The sequence below is a fragment of the Cottoperca gobio genome, chromosome 4 (genome assembly GCF_900634415.1).
Source record: "Cottoperca gobio chromosome 4, fCotGob3.1, whole genome shotgun sequence".
Lineage (NCBI taxonomy): Eukaryota > Metazoa > Chordata > Actinopteri > Perciformes > Bovichtidae > Cottoperca > Cottoperca gobio.
The window spans coordinates 20,223,569-20,241,942 of NC_041358.1; the positions used below are offsets into that span (position 1 = coordinate 20,223,569).

General features: G+C 40.3%; 1 protein-coding gene across 1 annotated transcript in view; it reads left to right on the forward strand.

The window, feature by feature from the left end:
• p3h2 (prolyl 3-hydroxylase 2) overlaps positions 1–18,367 on the forward strand; it is a 55,443-nt gene extending 37,076 nt beyond the window's left edge. Inside the window, exons 2-15 of the mRNA XM_029430232.1 lie at positions 1,510–1,662; positions 2,485–2,674; positions 7,118–7,249; positions 9,248–9,375; positions 12,907–12,996; positions 13,511–13,551; positions 14,141–14,232; positions 14,377–14,504; positions 14,595–14,690; positions 14,929–15,079; positions 15,343–15,460; positions 15,602–15,677; positions 16,108–16,248; positions 17,037–18,367. Coding sequence (XP_029286092.1) covers positions 1,510–1,662; positions 2,485–2,674; positions 7,118–7,249; positions 9,248–9,375; positions 12,907–12,996; positions 13,511–13,551; positions 14,141–14,232; positions 14,377–14,504; positions 14,595–14,690; positions 14,929–15,079; positions 15,343–15,460; positions 15,602–15,677; positions 16,108–16,248; positions 17,037–17,129 — 1,629 coding nt within the window. The 3' untranslated portion in view covers positions 17,130–18,367. The remainder of the gene's footprint in view (positions 1–1,509; positions 1,663–2,484; positions 2,675–7,117; positions 7,250–9,247; positions 9,376–12,906; positions 12,997–13,510; positions 13,552–14,140; positions 14,233–14,376; positions 14,505–14,594; positions 14,691–14,928; positions 15,080–15,342; positions 15,461–15,601; positions 15,678–16,107; positions 16,249–17,036) is intronic.
• Positions 18,368–18,374: the final 7 nt, after the last annotated feature.

Genomic DNA, 18,374 nt, shown 5'->3' on the forward strand with positions numbered 1-18,374 from the left:
GGTTGTTGTGTAAGGTGACCCATGTTGAGGCTTGATCATGATTAGGGTCTTATCTGATTGGGACCAGGCAGGTTCTGATGGTCGAGTTCTCCTGAAGTTATGTTTATATGGGATAAAAGAGCATTTTAAAGCTACAAGAAACTAGCTTTCACCAGACATCTGGGATCTCTGAAAAGTGTAATACCAGAGAGTAAAGGTTTCCATACCTTTTATATGTTGAAGGAAAGGGGTGGTCGTGGTGGGGAAGGGGATTATCCTTATTATCCATTATTCTTGTTTTGAAATATATCGGCAACAGGAAAATACTTTTTAGTGCACTATTGACAACATACACTTTAAGGATTATTTCCTGTCTTATATTCAGACAAATTCTGAAAGATGGAGACATCTGATCTAGAGATGAAACTATTAGTGGAATAATCGTTGATCAAAAGAAAATTAAGATTTGAAGACATCACTGTGGTAAACTGTTACCAACATTTGAATTGGCAGATGAATCGATATTTCTAAGGATAAGGCAAAAACATACCTTTTTGCTATTAATTTATTTGATATAAAGCAATATCAAATATGTTCATTTTTACCTTAGGGGTATAATAAGCTCCTCTGGGCTTCATGTGTCCTTTTTTACAGTTTTAATTTCAAATTACTTTGCATGCGTAGAGTACAAACCTATTCTTAAGTACTTTTTCTGTTTGGGTTAGTTCATCAGTCAACCAGCTGATAAATGACCGCTGCAGTCTTTCATCCTTTTCATCTTTAGGTCTTTCGAACAGGACATCGTCTGCACTGTGTCAGTATCACTCACAAACCTGCCACTCAGTGTTTCTCTTATCCAGCCTGCGACAGTACACAGTTTCTTTTCTCATGTGTTTAAGTTAGATACTTTTCTCAGGGAGAGGATGTGAGGCCTGTGCTGAGTATTTTTGTTCTAATACTCCCGACATCCTTTAAGTTCAAATGTATTGAGTGCAGAGACCTCACATTGGTTGTAATGTTGACGGCTCTCTCTAATGACAGGATGTGGATGGGAACAGTGTGTGTCCGTAAATCTGCTCTGTTTTTCCTGTTTTCGGTTTCAGAAATGTTACTTCTTTTGAGTGGATTCCAAATGACTTGCCAAAAAATTGATTTATTGGAAACGCTTGGCGAGTAGTCTGTTCCTCCTGCAGAAGAACGCCTGCAGATTGTCTGTTTTTCCTATTTTTTTTCTAAAAGCAGTTAAACTTTTATAAAGATTTCTGTTCAAATTTAGAAAATGTAGTTTCCCATATTTAAAAGGTTTTTAAAAGTGTTTCTGATTCAACAGAAACACACGTTTGTTTATGTTGGGTTTTGCTGGAGACCTTAGCAAACACTAAGCAAACACCTTTTTGCAGGAACAAACGCACTCATTTCATGACTGATTGTAACTAACTGCATCAACTACACAGGTGAATTTGAAAGCGTGTTCTGTTATTCCTTTAATAACATCGCTTGTTCCTTCTCTCTCTCTGTTTCTCTCTTTAGTTGAAGCAGCCTGACAAGGCAGCAGCGGCGGCTCACACTTACTTCCAGGCCAACCCAGAACATGTGGAGATGGGTCAGAACCTGGAGCAGTACAAAGACCTGCAGGGCGTCAATGAGGATCATTTTGTGGACCGAGAAGCCCGGCCACACCAGGTGAGACAATAGAAATAGATGTGGGTTAACCTTTTTGTTTACTTTTTCACTTGACTTTGTTTTGTCCCTTTTGTTGAGCATGTTTATGATTCTTTTTGAAATCCTGGAGAAAATGTCTGGCTCCTTTTTTTTCTCTCCTTGACATCTTTCCTGAAAGGAAAAGTACATTTGTTGCCACTGTATGAAGGGGCCTTTGTGTTAACGGCCCCTTGCAGTTATTTACTGGAAACCCTTTTAGACCTATAAGTGCTGGTTGCGGTGAAACCCTGAATGCCGAAGAGTTTTGGATTCTTTGTGCTCTGATTCATTTACTCTCTAATTTCTCAAGCTCGTACAAGTTCCTCGGACATCTTCTGGGAGAAGCTGCACACTTTAATATGTTATTCATACCAACTGTTCCTTAATAATTAAACGTTGAAGCATGGTTGATAATTAGAGTTGTATTATTTACTTTCCAAACCAGTTTTTCTTTGGGGATCATAAATGAATGTATATTACATCTGAGTTTAAATGTGTTTATAAAGGAGTGACAGTGGGAATCCTTTCTGGCAACTATATAGGTTAACCCATCCCCTTCTCTTTCTGTTTATCCCAAACAAATGATCATCTGCTGCTGCAGGGAAGCTTGATGTGCACCAGAGGACTTGTAAACACTTTTATGAACTGGCTTCAGTTTTACTTTAAAAGTGAAAAACAAATATTTGCTTATATAAAAATGTCAAAGATAAATGCCTCGATACACAGACATATCATAAAGAGTTTTGCTGTGCCGGAGGTCATAAATACTCATCTCATCATTCTCTCGTCTCTCCTCTATCGCAGCGCTCCTTCGCAGCAGCAGTGAGGTTGTATGATAAAGGCGACCAGGAAGAAGCCATCGCTCTGTTTGAGAAGGCTTTGGTGGAGTACTATAAAGCAGACTCGGAGTGCCGGGCCCTGTGTCAATGGCCCCAGAGGTTTGAGAGCCACGACTACCTCCGCTACCGTTACAGCCTTTACGAAGTGGTATCAGGTAAGAGCCGACATCCGAACGTGTTTATTTAAACAGAAAAGAGTTGTTGACATGTGTCTCTTCTCAAGTAGAGCAAAACATGTCCCTGAGTTGCACAATGCAGATCTGTGACTTGGAGGTCAGGGCCCCCGGGGGCACATGGTGAAATAAGTTGCTATGAATTCTAAAATTGTGCTGTATCAATAAAAAGTGCAGATGGGGACTATTTGCGGCAATATATCATGCGCACACGTTGGCTTTGGGCCAATAGAAAGTCTGATACGATTGTGACACACAGGAATAAGTTGAAGAACTTGCAAGTTTAAATGTCTGGATTTATTAGTCAGTCTTGCTACTGTTAGTTTTTTGACATGATGTGGATTTTGGATATGATTTGTTGGTGTAATGAGCTGGATTTATTCTTAAAAAAGCAGAATGGGAGAATGTACTATTTACACTGTTACGACACATTTTTCTGTATTTAGAACCAGGACCTTCTTGTTTAGGTTGTGGTTTAAATGATGTACACTCTCTTTGTGTGTTACATTTACAACAACATGTTGATGATGATATGACAGTCAGGTGACACCTCACATTGGATCAAGCTGTTTTACTGGAGATTCTTAACTGCAGCATATTGTTATATGTTATTTATAGTATGAAGTGACTCTAAACTGACCACCTCCTGCGTGTTGCAATGCATTAAAAGCTTTCTTTGATGTTCTCTGCCTTCTGAGAAACCCCACCTTGTGTCTTCTGTTGATGTGTAAATACCACTTTGTCTTCATTTTTAGACACACCGCCCTCTGGTTTCATAAATCCTGTCTTTAGTTGATTCTGAAAAGCACCAGAGGTCCATTACAGTCCTAGATGAAAGGAATGAAATAGTTGAGTTGTGGAGCATTTCATCAACTTATGGTGACTGTTCCACCAACACGTCTGCCTGTACTGCGTGGCCCTGAGCCCGAGCTGGTTTTTTGTTGTACTGCGAGAGTCTGGGGACGCATAGACGAGGCCCAACAACACCCTTCATGCTCACTCAGGGATCAAATGTCCCTGGCAGGGCTTGGCACTGTGTTTGTCACTGAGACAAAAGGCAGATGAGGGATAACAGCTAATAATATAGGGAGTTGTGTTTAGTTGTACATGTTTTCTTAATAATATTATAGCATTAGACGTATAGACTGTTGGGGCATCATGGTGGCCTTGTGGTTATTGTCTATCTTTGGGGGAAAAAAAGCCCCAAAAATAATGATGGACCCTTAGTTACAGCCGAGCTTCAAATTATTTGATCAATATATTTGTTTTCACTGTTCGCCAAGCTTTTCCTGGCACTATACAAGTTCCAAATATTGAAATACAAATATTAATGTCAGTGCTTTGGCTTGAATTGCTTTAAGATAGAAATGTGTAAATACATGTCTAACTAAAGCAGATCTTTAAGTAGAGATCAGAGCAGGGCCAGTACAGTGTAATCTGTGGGAAAAACAAACACAACTAATACACATAGACACGAGGTCCCCTACACAGATGTTGTCCCACAGACTTCCTTCAGTTGCTCTTTGTTGTAGGGTTTGCCACAGCATTGAGGTTCCTGGGTTATTAAATTAGCTGAACAACTGCATCCAGAAAAGAAAGGAGCAGCTCTTTTCAATTCAGTTCTTATTCCACCAGCATCCGGATTATGGTTTTACTTTAAAACGTTATCTGATCATTGACATGACTTTAATAGAGACCACATTACAGACGCTTGGGAGTCACTAAACTGTACTTATGATGTTATTAAGACGTGGTAAGCCAAGGTGTAGAAGACTCATGGCACATACCAGAGCCTGGTGATCTAACTGACTGCCCAAATCAATATATTGATTTTGAACGCATCGAGTGTGCACTGTATGTATGCAACATACAGATCCAGAGGAATGTCGGCTTTGAAATGAATCAAATAATAAAAGAATCACTGTAAGTAATAACGTCAGTGAGGTTCTGTCTGAGCTCCAGTTCAGTGCCAATGTGTTGAGTGATATTCTCTGAGCTGGGCTGCGTTCAGTTACAGTTCAGGGATTTGGTAGACATGCTCTATTACCGTCTTTGACAGTCCAGGAAAGGAGCCTGAACCGGGGCCAGGATAGCAGCCTGAGTGCACCCAAGACCGCCCTGTGTCTCTTCTGTCTCTCTTTACCCTCCCTTGACCTTCTTTCTTCCTTGGCATCTTTTCTTAAAGGTACATTCTGGTATTTATGTTTGTTTCCGCTCATTTACGTCAAACTACTAATGTTATTATATATCGTGCTCTCGGTTTGCGGTTTATAGGCTTCTTCATCTGAGATCTGGATGTTGGCCACCCAATTCATATTTTCATTTTCTTATTGTTTTTTTTTTGATCGTAAAGCTTGTTAATGTAAGGCTTTTTGAATTCGGGTTCAGATCTTCCTACACACACACACACACACACACACACACACACACACACACACACACACACACTCACCTTTTGCACAGTCCATGCTTTCAGTCACAGTGTTCAGTACATTGTTACACAACAGTCGTGTTAATTTGTCCAAAGTAGGCGACTACAGTAATTGTTTACTGTTTTAGTAAGTACATTTGATAAAACATAATATACAACTGCACCTCTCCTAGTCTCCATAGCTCAGTTCTCTCTCCCTCTCTGTGCTACTGCTCTCTGTGTCCTAAACACAACAGAGCAGCTCAACGACAGAGGTCACTATAACGCAGTCACAGCTCAGCCCTGCAGCCACTGGCATTCATCAAACTGGCAGTTACACAGGGAGGCCTCCGCGTTATGTCATCACCGAGTGTTAGTCATACAGTTTTAATGAGCTTCATAAATAACGAGCTCTAAGGTCACATTTGATGTACTGCAGCCAACAGGAGTCAGGTCGTCTTCCTGCAGAAAATCTGGCGTTTTTGATGTGAAGGGATGTGTGTATCCACAGCAAAGCACCAGATCATAATTACGCGATTACACTGTTATACAAACACATCTACGTTGGTCAGCGGGGGTTTTGATGGCACGAGTCAGGCCTTTCTCTCTGGAAATTGAGGCGGGTTTTTGTGCAGTAGCCGCAGCTTAATTGCTGACAAATGTGCGTTGTCTCAAAAATGTATTGCCCGGGTTGCATAAACACAGAAACGAAGGCTAATTAGTTTTGGCCGCGCTCTGTTTTACTTAAAATCAGGGGATTATTTTCCATAACACCACTCTAGTCGAGTCTGTGATTATGATGTGTATTTGTGTTAAGATGGACTGTATGTATTATTATTTTTTGAGTGTAATATAATCCATTATGTGAGTTTATTAAAAGAGAATGTTTTTCCCTTGTGTAGTGGTTTAATTTTCACAAGAAAAATAGAAACTGCACACCCTTTACAATCCTGCATGATTCTGGCCTGAAACATTTCATATTTCTGCTCCTCTGAGACTCAACTCTGCTGTCTGAGGATGAGGAAAGTTGTGCTGCAGCTGCTCAAGAGTGACCTCACTGTACATCCACACACACACGCACACGCACACGCGCACACACGCATGCTATCCTCTTCCGTCGACATAAGGAAATGATATGGAGCACCCTGTAAAAATCTGTTGTTCCTCAGGTGGTTATGAATCCTGTTGTTTGTCGGTCCCTCGGGGAAGACAAAGACATGAAAGCACTTTACTGTTATAAACGGAACAACTTTTAGTTGATCTACTGCACAGAGACAGACAACAACATCATGTCTGACATGCTGTATTGGATTTGATACAGCTCATCAAGTCAAAGTCAGTCCAGTGTTTTTCCCCGACAAATAACAAACCCTTAACCAAAACTGGACAACGGGGAACAGAAGACACCACTGGTGCACTTTGAGAGTAACTTTCAACGTCTGTTTTTATACACGGTTCTTATTATTTTCAGTGTAGGGACACATACTGATATGCTGTCATGTTCAGTGGGGATCTATATAGTTTAGTATACAACAGACAAATACACTATCGACATTGCCCTGATGCAAGTCATCAGTGTAATGAGCCGGAGATCTGCTGCTATTGGATTCTTTCTAACCCTGAGCTGATATCACACCAATGATCTCATCAGAGTTAATGGATGTGCGGTCATCAGACCATACTGTCATAGTGACCAGATTGCATGAGTGCATTCAATTTACAAAAGACCACACAGAGTCTTGTAATGGACTCGATGGGCCCAGTGGAATTGGTCATATAGTTAACTGTGAAATATGTGGCACTGATCAAATTATTGTTTCAGTTACAATCAACCAAAACTAAAGGTTTTCCGTCTACGGCATGACTGTCCTCCTGTATATTTGACCATATTATTTCCAAAGAAAGTGAATAAAAAGGGAACAAAGTGTCTGCAACCTAACTTAATTTGACTTGATTTAAGAAGTGGCTTTCTATCTCAAAGTTAAGCTGATGATCTGAAAACCCTTTTGTTGCAGATCACTTCACTCAGGTGCTGCACTGTGAACACGAATGTATTCGAGACCTCGCCACCCGGCCAGGCCGCCTCTCACCCATGGAGAACTTCCTGCCTCTGCACTACGACTACCTTCAGTTTGCCTACTTCAACAGTAAGTTCAAGAAATGTAAAACGTTTTCGGACCTTTTTAGTAGATTTACTGATTTTAATTTGAACCACTTTTCAGGAAACGTTTTTAAAACACTGTGTAGCACAGGGAACAGAACTGATCCTGAACAGGACATCTATCTGACGATGCTTGGTGTAATTATGAAAAAGAAGATGGACATACACGCGCACTCACCTACACACACATACAAGAACTCATGGTGACCACAGAGAACTGCAGACAGTGAATCAACAGTTGGCCGCACCCCGTTTAGAGTTTCACACTGTAAAGTATCACGGACATTATCTTGTGTATGTTTGTGTGTTTGCCTGGGCAACTTTAATACGGGCGTATCCAGTCTGTTGTCAGGGCTCTTAACCGTGTGTGTGTGTGTGTGTGTGTGTGTGCGTGTGCGTGTGCGTGTGTGAATGAATGGATAGGCTCAAGTCTTCTGTTGCTGAAGACGTGAAAAACTCTTCCTGACGAGGGTGTTGGCACAACAACAAAGAGTAGTTGGGAAAGACATTGTGCGGAGTGGTTGTGAGATCACCAGATTATATTTAATGACCCATAAGCATGTGGCTCTAATAAAGCAAAGTGGATCATTTGGTCTGTGCATACACACTAAGAACAGGCTTTGATTTCTAACAGCCGCTGATGTGTGTGTCTGTCTTTCTGTGTTTGTAAGTCTGTGGAAGGTTACAGACTCTGTCTTCACCTCCCTACACTTGTATTTTGAGGGTTTTTTATTCAAACTTTCTATAGATATTGTGATAAAATTGTTATTTTGAATTCTTTTGGCCACGATAATTGTGTGATAAATATATATATATATCACATTTTCACTACACAATTATTTTTTTCTTATGTTTTGAAAAATGTAAAAAGTTTAAATGATATAAAATGCTTCACGATGCTCACAGAAAATGTGTATTTTTATGGTGTTACACATCATGACTTAACATTAGTTTTTTGTATGTCTTGACATTTAAGGAGGACCACAAATACTTGGCAGGATGCTGTATCCCTGAGGAAGGGTGCTTATTAATGCTTATTAATCTTAAGTGAACATTAGTTATGTTAAATAAGCACTTGTTAAATTACCCACTTCGAAATCAAGACGGTTTATCATTTTTATATTGGCTGTCATGTTTTAAATATATCAAATATAAGGTTACTTCTTTACAACACTGAGCCAAGTTCATTTATATCCAGTATAACTAGATTGTATTTTTTAGCATTATGTTGCGTGCGTTAAATACAGCAGGCTTTTTACTAGTCAGTAATTTGAGTGTTTTCAAAGCCAGCAGCACCTGGCCTGCTGTGTTTTACTCTCCTCAGTGGCGTCACATCACACTGCCACATCAGCAGCATTGTTCTTCAACTGCCTCAGTTTCCTAAATAAATTCTCAATGACTGAGATCAAATCTCCAGACTCTTATTGACCAGGGAACGCACAGCTGACAGCAGCAGATTTGCTGCCTCAGCCTCGGCCAAGACAGGAAGTCTTTGGTTAACCTTGATCTTTACAAGCTAGTAAAGAATGTGTTTGTGTGTGCACTTAGCGGCTGTTATTAGCCAAAAGGTGTGTGTGTGTGGGGGGGTTACAGGCGTGTTTGTTGATCTGTGTTTGAATTAATATGAATAAAAGTGTGATTGCATATGTGTTCAAGGCAGGAAGACGGTACAGGACGGTCCTGCTGTACGTTTGTCTCACTTCATAACTCCTGACAAGGCTCTTCAGAATCTGTGCATGTGTGTGTGTGTGTGTGCGTGCGTGTTGTGTGTGTTTTCTCCACTATGTCAACCAGAGCGCAGCTTTTGCGCCATTGAGGTAACGGTTTTGGAATGTCAGCCGTGATAGATGTACATAGGTACAAACACACACACATGTCAGCAGCAACGGATGCGTAGCGCTACTAGAGGTGAAACAAAACTCCACTGCTTACCTTTTAATTGTGTTAATATGTAAACCACTTTAACTTCTGTCTCTCTCCGCAGTGGACAGGCTGGACGAGGCCCTACAGTGCGCTCTGACCTACCTGTTATTCCACGAGGGAGAGGAGTCCATGTCAGATAACGTGGATTACTACAGAGAGGAGCTGGGACACGATGGCAAGCCAAGAGAGGTCAGGATCTGCTGTTTCTTCCTGGGGTGGGGAGAGGTTGATGGTGTGGAAGCTGAGAGTTTGCAGGGCCGTGCACAGAATCAGGCCATTTTGTAATATGTTCAGTCAGGATGCTTTCTATTGCTCCTCTGTAAAAGTTGACAAGTAGTTGGCATAGAAATGTTGTTTTCTTAAGTTTCCTTAAAGGAGACATGATATGGAAAACTCACTATGTCACTCGCCAGCTGGCAGTACCTGACTCAGCCTAACTGCCAGCTATTGGGCTAAGAGGTAGAGCGTCGGTGGAGCAGAGACGGGCCCGGATGACGCAGCAGAGCAGACAGCACCCACTTGTGACAGCACCCACTTGTCACTTAAAGCAACCACAGCCCTTAATGATGCATAACTTAAAGCCTTAATATAATTTATACAAAAATTCTCCCCATACAGTTGTCATGAACGGGGATATTAGCTATAGAGACCCAAACCGTTTTTTACCAGGCTGTAAACACGTTTATTTATTTTAACATGGGGGGGGGAGGTCTGTGGATATTGACTTTTGAACCAGCCTCAAGTAGCCATTCGAGTAAATACAAGTATATTCAGACAGACCGTATGAGAAAAGCATGGAAACATGTTCTAGTAGAAACCTAAAATACAAGTACGAACAGGAAAATGAGCACAATATGTCCCCTTTTAGAAATAAAAGCTTGTGCTCTTCTTAGATTTAAGTGTAGTTGGTGGTATAGTTAGGAGAACTTTATACATCATCATTTCAGGATAGTATACTATTCAGTTGCTTCAACAATATACTTTGGGATTGTAGGGAATGAAGGGAAAGAGGCAGGAGAGATGTTTGAGGGGAAAAGGAGACAGGGAGGCAGCAGGCCGTTCGCTGTAATTCTTGGATGAACTTGCTATTTGCCGCTTGGCAGCTCTTGCCTCTTAAAGTTTGCTTTTCACTTGTATATGTTCTCCATCCAGCTGGAAGTATTAGGTAGATTTTGCTACGTCAAAGTGTTTACGGCAACATATTTCTTACTCTGGGCGTGCGCTTTATGATTTCCTTCCCCTCCACTTCACAACACTCTGAATGATTAAAGGCTGAATGTCTGCCCACTAGAGAAAATTTAATTTGTTAGTCTGGCTACCCATCAGCATTGAATTTGTCCTTCCTAAAACTCTGATCAGCTGCTTTGAAATGTCAAGCAGCGCTTTGTTGAAGTCTCAATTACACAACCTCTCTTTTTCCTAGAAAGCCTGGTACTCATTATAGCAAGCAAGGCTCCGTGTGTATGTGTGCGTGTGTGTGTGTGTGTGTGTGTGTCTGTGTCTGTGTGTGTGTGATATAAAGAGAGGCCAATGTGTTGCAGCTCTTTTGTTTTTGTACTCATAGCTTACATTTTTCTAGCCCTACAGTCTTTCCAGTGCAGACAGTTCACAGTCATTGGTCGACAGATCTCCTCTCCGCGTCCTCTCTCCCTCCGACCTGGGGGAGCTCATTTAAAGAGCCCTAGATCTCAGTGCCAGGCCCGACCTGCCTCCCTGACAAAAAAAATCCTGCCTTTCACAAATGAGGAAGAGTAGCAGGAAAGTCATGTCAGTGTGCCCATAGAAGACTCTGGAACAAATTGGGGTTGTTTGTATTAATTAAGAAAATATAGTTTACTTTTTTTAAACCACTACAAGAACAACACTAGTGGATGCTCAAGTTTCATAATACTCAGAATCATGGCCTCAATTCCAACCGCCTCTGCGTCTCAGAACAGCATACAAAACAACAGGACTGTATGTAACACGTAAACACTTGGATGCATGCAGAAAATACTACTCGCACACTGTCTCTTTCTGAAACTAGAACTTTACAGATAAATCAGCTGATATTAGCGTACTGCAAATATATCTGAATATGAACAACAGAAATGCCAAAGATACAGTTATCAGGTATTTTACAAGCAGTGTTTCCAGATCGTCCACCAGAGAGCACTGACAAGTTAAATGTTCCACCTTCAAATGTCCTGCTCGCTACATATCTTGGGCATAATGCTTTAATAACCACCTTAAAAAGGGACAATGTTTATGGAATGTGTGAATGAATGAATATTAGCCGATAACATTTTAAATCTTTAATATATCAATATCCATGTTGGTCTCAAGAGTTCTGTGGATGAAAACACACTTTCTGTCACAATCCACCTTGATGCAAAGCCACAAGCGACACCAACTGTATTATTTTAAGCCCTGTCACACATCCGTATGGCGGAAACGTATACGAAAAATAGCTCACAATTTGTCAGAGTCCAAATACGTCCAACTTTTCATCGGATCGGAAAAAAATACGTATACAGATACGCATGTCTAACCTATTGATAGAGTATCACTTACTTATACAAAATATCGGCAACACGCTGGTGTACGTTGATATAAGGTAAGGTATAAGTAGTATTCGTAAAGAGCAGGCGGTGTTATGCTGGGGTGCGTTGTTGAACACGGAGTCTGTGAAAATGTTTTGAGTGTGTTCAAAATGTTCTAACGTACCCAACGTGTGCGTCATAAGTTATGCAGCCGTTACACATAAGTTACGTTACGTTAGACATACGTGAATACTGAATACGTACGTGAATACTTGCGTAAATATAGTACGTGAATACCTACGTGACTATGTTAGAGGTACGTTAGATATCGGCTACGTCGGTTGACGGTGAACCCTACGGCAAACTTATTGATAACGAGTGGATAACCTATTCGTAACCTATGTTAAACTTATCCCTGACGACGGAGTAACTTATTAAACGTGTTTCTACAGTACAGCTAGCGTTCAGCTAGCATTTTGGGAGCTTATTGGGGTTTGAATATAGTATAAAGGGTCCCTGTGAGTAGCTCATCCTCACTTCTTCACAGCACGTCTTGATGAATACATCAACCCAGCATCAGAGAGCATGGAGGATGCTGACAGGTATTCTGCCATACGGAACTGTGTATGTCTGGCGTGTTCGGCGTATCGTCTGCGTCCTTCGAACGATCACAACTTACCCTTAATTTATATCAACGTATTGCCGATATTTCGTATGCGCCGGCATACGTTTCTGCCATACGGATATGTGTGACAGGGCCTTTAGGCTTGAGAAACAGAAGATTTCCAGGCAGGAAATGGTAGTAAAACTGTCCCTCTGAAAGGACACTAAGAAACAGAGAGGCCATCACACTCCATTAGTCCTGGCACTGAGGCGAGGAGAGCAACTCATCCTGTTTCCCTTCATTCAGGGTGAAAGTGTGAGGACAGGAGTACACTGTCACTTTAAGAGTTTTGGTAATGCACTTTGATACATGAATGAAAACAATTCAGTGATTTGAAAGATGATTCTCTCGGCTGAAACATTGGCATGAATGCGGGACATTTTTATTAAGGTTCTGTTAAACATGTAATCTATTTCTCCACCTACAGTTATTTTCCTCCTAAACATCTGTCAATGGACAAAAGTTGTTAATGTACCTTAATGACACAGGAAACTGTTCACCATAAACCTTTTTTGCTGTGTTTTTTGTTCTCAGGAAGCTGCGTGGTACCTGAGGAGGCACAAACAGGAACTGGAGCTCCTTCTGATTGGCAGCAAAACCATGGGTGTGGATTTTACAGAAGGGGTGAGTCAACGGAACACAACATTATCCCAAATCTTGTTCATTTTTCATGTGTAACTACACACTCAAAGCCGACTGCCAGTATTTATTGGCAGACCAGTGCCCTTTAATTCCCAGTTTTGCCCACAAATGAAAAGAGATTGTATAATTTAGCGGGCGGTTATCCCTAAGCCAATCCACATGTGTGTGATGTTGAGCAGAACTCCTGCTGGGTGTGTAAACGCATTAATGTGCCACTGCTGCGGCTGACTCAGAGAAGGGTAACAGGTGTCTGGCACGGCCACCTTCCACTACTGTCTTCTCAGCCAACAGCGACACCTGCTGGCCACTTTTACACATGTCATATTTCACATTCCTTTGTACACAGCATTTATGAAATTACATATGGTATGAAGTAAGCATTCGTCGAATCAGTCCCACTGGTCTGTCTTCTTTATTTCTTTATATATTTACTTCATGGCACTGTTGAAAGAAAAACAATTTGCAGATTATAAATTTCCCCTTGTTTTTCTTGCAGAATTACTGGAGCAGCACCGGTAGAAGAGAGGACTCAAACAGGTAAAGAGATCTCCTATAAAACTTTAGTCTTGTATTTATTACAACAGAGCTTGTCTCGCGTTACCTGTGGCGTTTTCCTCTGTGGAAGCAAAAGCCACATACACAAATTACTTGGTGAAAAGGGTCTCTTTGTAGTGATATACCCACAGGTATTATACATGTATCGTCATTTGATGTTGAGTCTTTAAGTGATACTTTTAGGAATAGAGAAGTATCACACCAAACTGCAGTTTCCCTCAACTCAGTAGAGATGTATAGCTTATTTCAGTGTTTGAGTGTTCACTCGCATGTGTTTTCAGCTAAAAAGCTAAAAAAAACAAAACTGTAGGCTACCTGCACAGCACTTAACAGCAGGCAGACATAGTAAAGAACAAGCTGGTGAACATAATAGAGCATTTAGCAGCTAAAGAGCCAGATATTTCCCTAAGGAGTTGAAAGGGAAAGGAGAATAAATATTGGACAGACATTCATCAAGTGGCCATAAACACGACTCCACTTTAATGTCGCTTCGTATCTGCTGGATGTGTAAATAGGCAACTGTTGGCTAACAAGTTTGCAGGTTTAAAGTTTGTAATAATGGTTCTTCTAGGATTCCCTCTGGCACAGACGGCTGGATGGAGTATGTTCCCATCTCAGAGAAGAAGAACGTCACTGTCGCTGCTCCACAGCAACTCAAAGAAGGTAAACCGTCACCGCAACCAGACATGAAGCAGAACAGGAGTTAAACTGCGAAGAGAGCCATTAGTGTTCAGTTAAATCTTCTCTGGCCATCAAGGATGAGATAACATGTTGCATTCTTTAAATACTGCTCTGTGATCTGTGTAGGTGGCCCCTTGGTGTATGACAGCGTGCAGCTGGTGCAGAACTCCGCGGCCCTGAACGGGACCCAGCGTGTGCTGCTGGATCATGTTATATCTGAGGAGGAGTGCTCAGACCTCAGACACCTGGCTCATGTAAGGACATAACTCACAAAGTTGATCAAATAATTACTTTAAATATTAACTTTTAAGAGTAATCTTTTGAATCTCAATCTTGGGTTTCAGGCTGTCACCATGGCAGGAGACGGCTACAGAGGGAGGATGTCTCCACACACTCCCAATGAGAAGTTTGAAGGCGCCACTGTACTCAAAACCCTGCAGGTACACTCGCCATTAAACATAAACAAATGGTTGCATTCCTAATCCGCCCAAATACTTATCAAGGTTGCAAGACACCTGCATATTGTCTGAGGGAATAAAAATGTAATCGAAAGTCAAAATTCAAATCAGGGGGATCAGGATTCATATACAGTGCTCAATAAAGTGTGTCACGTTACCTGTATTGTAACTTTTCTTGATTTATTGTTTGACTCCCTTTTTGTTTTTTTCTTCCCTGCAGTATGGCTATGAGGGCAGAGTACCGATGAGGAGCGCTCGCCTGTTCTATGACATCAGCGAGCGAGCGAGACAGATTATCGAGTCCTACTTCCTGCTCAACTCCACCCTACACTTCTCCTACACACACCTGGTGTGCCGGACAGCCATCACAGGTCACTCACACACAGAAACATACTTCACTTGACAGCAAAGCACATATGTACTGTCATTTCATAGTGAGTCTTAAAGTGATACTCTTAAGAATAAGCTTAAAATTCCTCTACTTTTTATAATTACTGTTGTCAGGGAAAGAAAAGACCTCCAACAGTAGATTTGATAAATGCTCCTGCCATCCTTAATACCTTGTAAAGTACCGAGGATGTTTGATTCATCTATATGTATTTATGCTTTTTGTGTGCTGGTTGTTCGTTCACAGGCCAGCAAGATCACAGGAATGATCTGAGCCATCCCATCCATGCTGACAACTGTCTGCTGGACCCTGAAGCCAATGAGTGCTGGAAGGAGCCACCAGCGTATACTTACAGAGACTACAGGTGCGAAGCCGCCATCGTCAGCACGCCGATGAATAATGAACCTACTTTTCTGCAGCTGTATTACACAGTGAACGATCGATAGCGGTCACTGCTATCTCTTTCAATTTAATGAGTCTTTTTATTTCCTTTTTCTTTTTTCAGTGCACTGTTATATCTAAATGGAGATTTTGAAGGAGGGGAGTTCATATTTACAGAAATGGATGCTAAAACAGTCACGGTAAGATGGTTTCTCCTGAGATGTGAGGTTTACTTCAAAATGATTTTACGGCACAGGAAGGCAGTGAGCGTGTGTTTGTCAGGAGTTTGATACCCACAGGTGGCAGCTTCAATTTATGTAGGTTATTTATTAGATTACTACAATGACAATGTATATTTGAATTAAAGCTTAAACTGACCTGGGTCTAGCCAGTCTCTTTTTTTGATCCCCAGTTTTGGCAGAAACAACCACAACACTCCTCCTAAAGGAGGTTACAGGAGGGTTAAATGAGGATATATGATGGCCACAAGCATTGTACTGGACATCATATGAGTAAAAAGAACAAATTAAATATAAACTAAACAGTATGTACGTTTTTAACACGGTTAACATTGTTTTTTTTAATCCTACGAGACATATACCTTCTGTTCCTTCTCCTCTATTTCTCCAGGCATCAGTGAAGCCCAAGTGTGGCAGGATGGTGGGTTTCTCATCAGGAGGGGAGAATCCACACGGTGTGAAGGCCGTCACCAGCGGGCAGAGGTGTGCTGTCGCTCTGTGGTTCACCCTGGACCCGCTCTTCAGAGAACTGGTAAACTAATGTTTCAGTAAAAAAAAATATATATATATATATATATATATATATATATATTTATATTTTATATATATATATATTTATATTTTATATATATATATATTTTATATATATATATATATATATATATATATATATTTTATATATATATTTTATATATATATATATATATATATATATATATATATTATTACCATAGGGCAATAATCACTTTCATTGTGGAATTTTGGTAAAAAATTATTTATAGAAAGTAACATAATTATGACAGATTTTCTCATTTCAGGGCAGACTTGTTAATGCAATGATGCATTTTAGCCATGCAAGTAGTGTGGCTCTAGGGAGAGCAGTGTAGTTCCACCGTGCATAAGTACAGCCTAATGGAGCAGCTAGCATGGCTGTTAGTCTTGTTTCATTTGACTCCACGTCGATCTACCAGGCAGCACAGGTTTACATACTCAAAGCTTGTCTTGAAATCATAAACTGGGGATGGCAAGAAGAAGTGTGTTTCCTCCCAATAAATGAAAGGCAATAGATCCACTCTCTGTTAGCTGGTGTCAGATATGGAAACTGGTGGGAAAACTCTGTTATTGGACAAATCCAAGTATGTTTTGGAGAAAAGTCCAACAAACACAGGAAATGATGGATTTCCCATTTCACTCTTAGAAAAGCAATGAGCTTTTGATGCAATGAGATATTCCTTCTGATGAATTCTTTGCTATGCTTTGGCTAACTTGAGTATAACTGTTACTCTAGTTTGAATTGTATTTCTCCTTTTTCTCTTCTAGGAGAGACTGCAGGCGGATGAGGTGATCCAGGCGTTGGACACACAGTCTGTGTGGGGACAAGGCCTCAACATCAACCCTAAAGATGAACTGTAGAAGCATAAAAACAGCTTCACCCCACCCCATCCTATCAAATGCTTCTATATATTTTAACTATTTATTGAAACGACCTTTGGATCAGAACTTTTCTATTTTTGTACTGTTTGAAGTGCAAGATTAATAATATTGTCATTTTTTGTGTTTTTTTTTGTTTTTAATGTTTCTCTACACACAAGTACTTGAGTTTACCTTTTTTGTTCTTTGTATTTCCCTCCAGTGACAGCTTCTAGTAGAGAAAAAGATATCCAATTCCCTTTCTTTTGTTTTGTTGTACCTGGTAAGTAGACTGTTTCATCTAAGACTGATCATATCTGTATTCTCACTGAACTGTGAAGAAGCCAAAGAGAAGAACAGAACTTTCTTTATTTTTGCTCTGAGTTGTGCTTGTTCTTGTTCTGAACAATATATCCAGTGGGCGTTTTTATTCATAAACACTATACAGATATTAAATAATATCTTAATTTCAGTGGTCAGTAATTACAAATAGTTCACAAATGGTACTGTTACATATGATTTTACTAAGTAACAACATTAAGTTATTCAATATTGTTTTGTTTTTTTCAGTGGCAGTAATAATTTTTTCCAACGTAGGCAGTGTACTGTTTTTCTAATTTGAGTACCTGATTTTCATAAAGCACTCGTATGAAGAGTTTAAGAAAGAGATATGTTCTAATATGCTGAATATTTAATGATCATGCACTCTGTCCTTCTCTGTGTGTCAAGTCTGAAACTGTAAATGTCTTCTTTCTACTTCTCTGTCCACGTCCTCTCTTGTTGTTGGCGTGATGAATCACTCCCCTCCTTTCTGGGCACACAGAGCAGAACTGGTTTCATGTTCACTGACATGTTTTACTTTTATTTATGTGTTTTTTTAATAAAAGACAGCTGCTGACGTAACTGTTGGCATTTAATATGGGGAACCTTTTTCATAAAAGATGTCAATCATTCCTGTTTCAAGGAATACATATTTGTATCTATCTTTTTTGTCTTTATAAATGTGTTTATGATACAGATGATAGGTCGAGTCGTGCACTGTAAATCCAATGGAGTGAAACGTACAAAGAGCTTCTTTTTTTTTTTTTGTTCTACATAGATTCAAACTGCTAACCAGAAACTTAAACCTGTCGTTGTATGAGGTTGGCCACTTTTGTTTCACTGATATTTAATTCTGAAATGCTGTAGCACACAAAAATGTGTCCATGCCTATAAATTAAAATGATAAAATTCCATATCTATATTTAA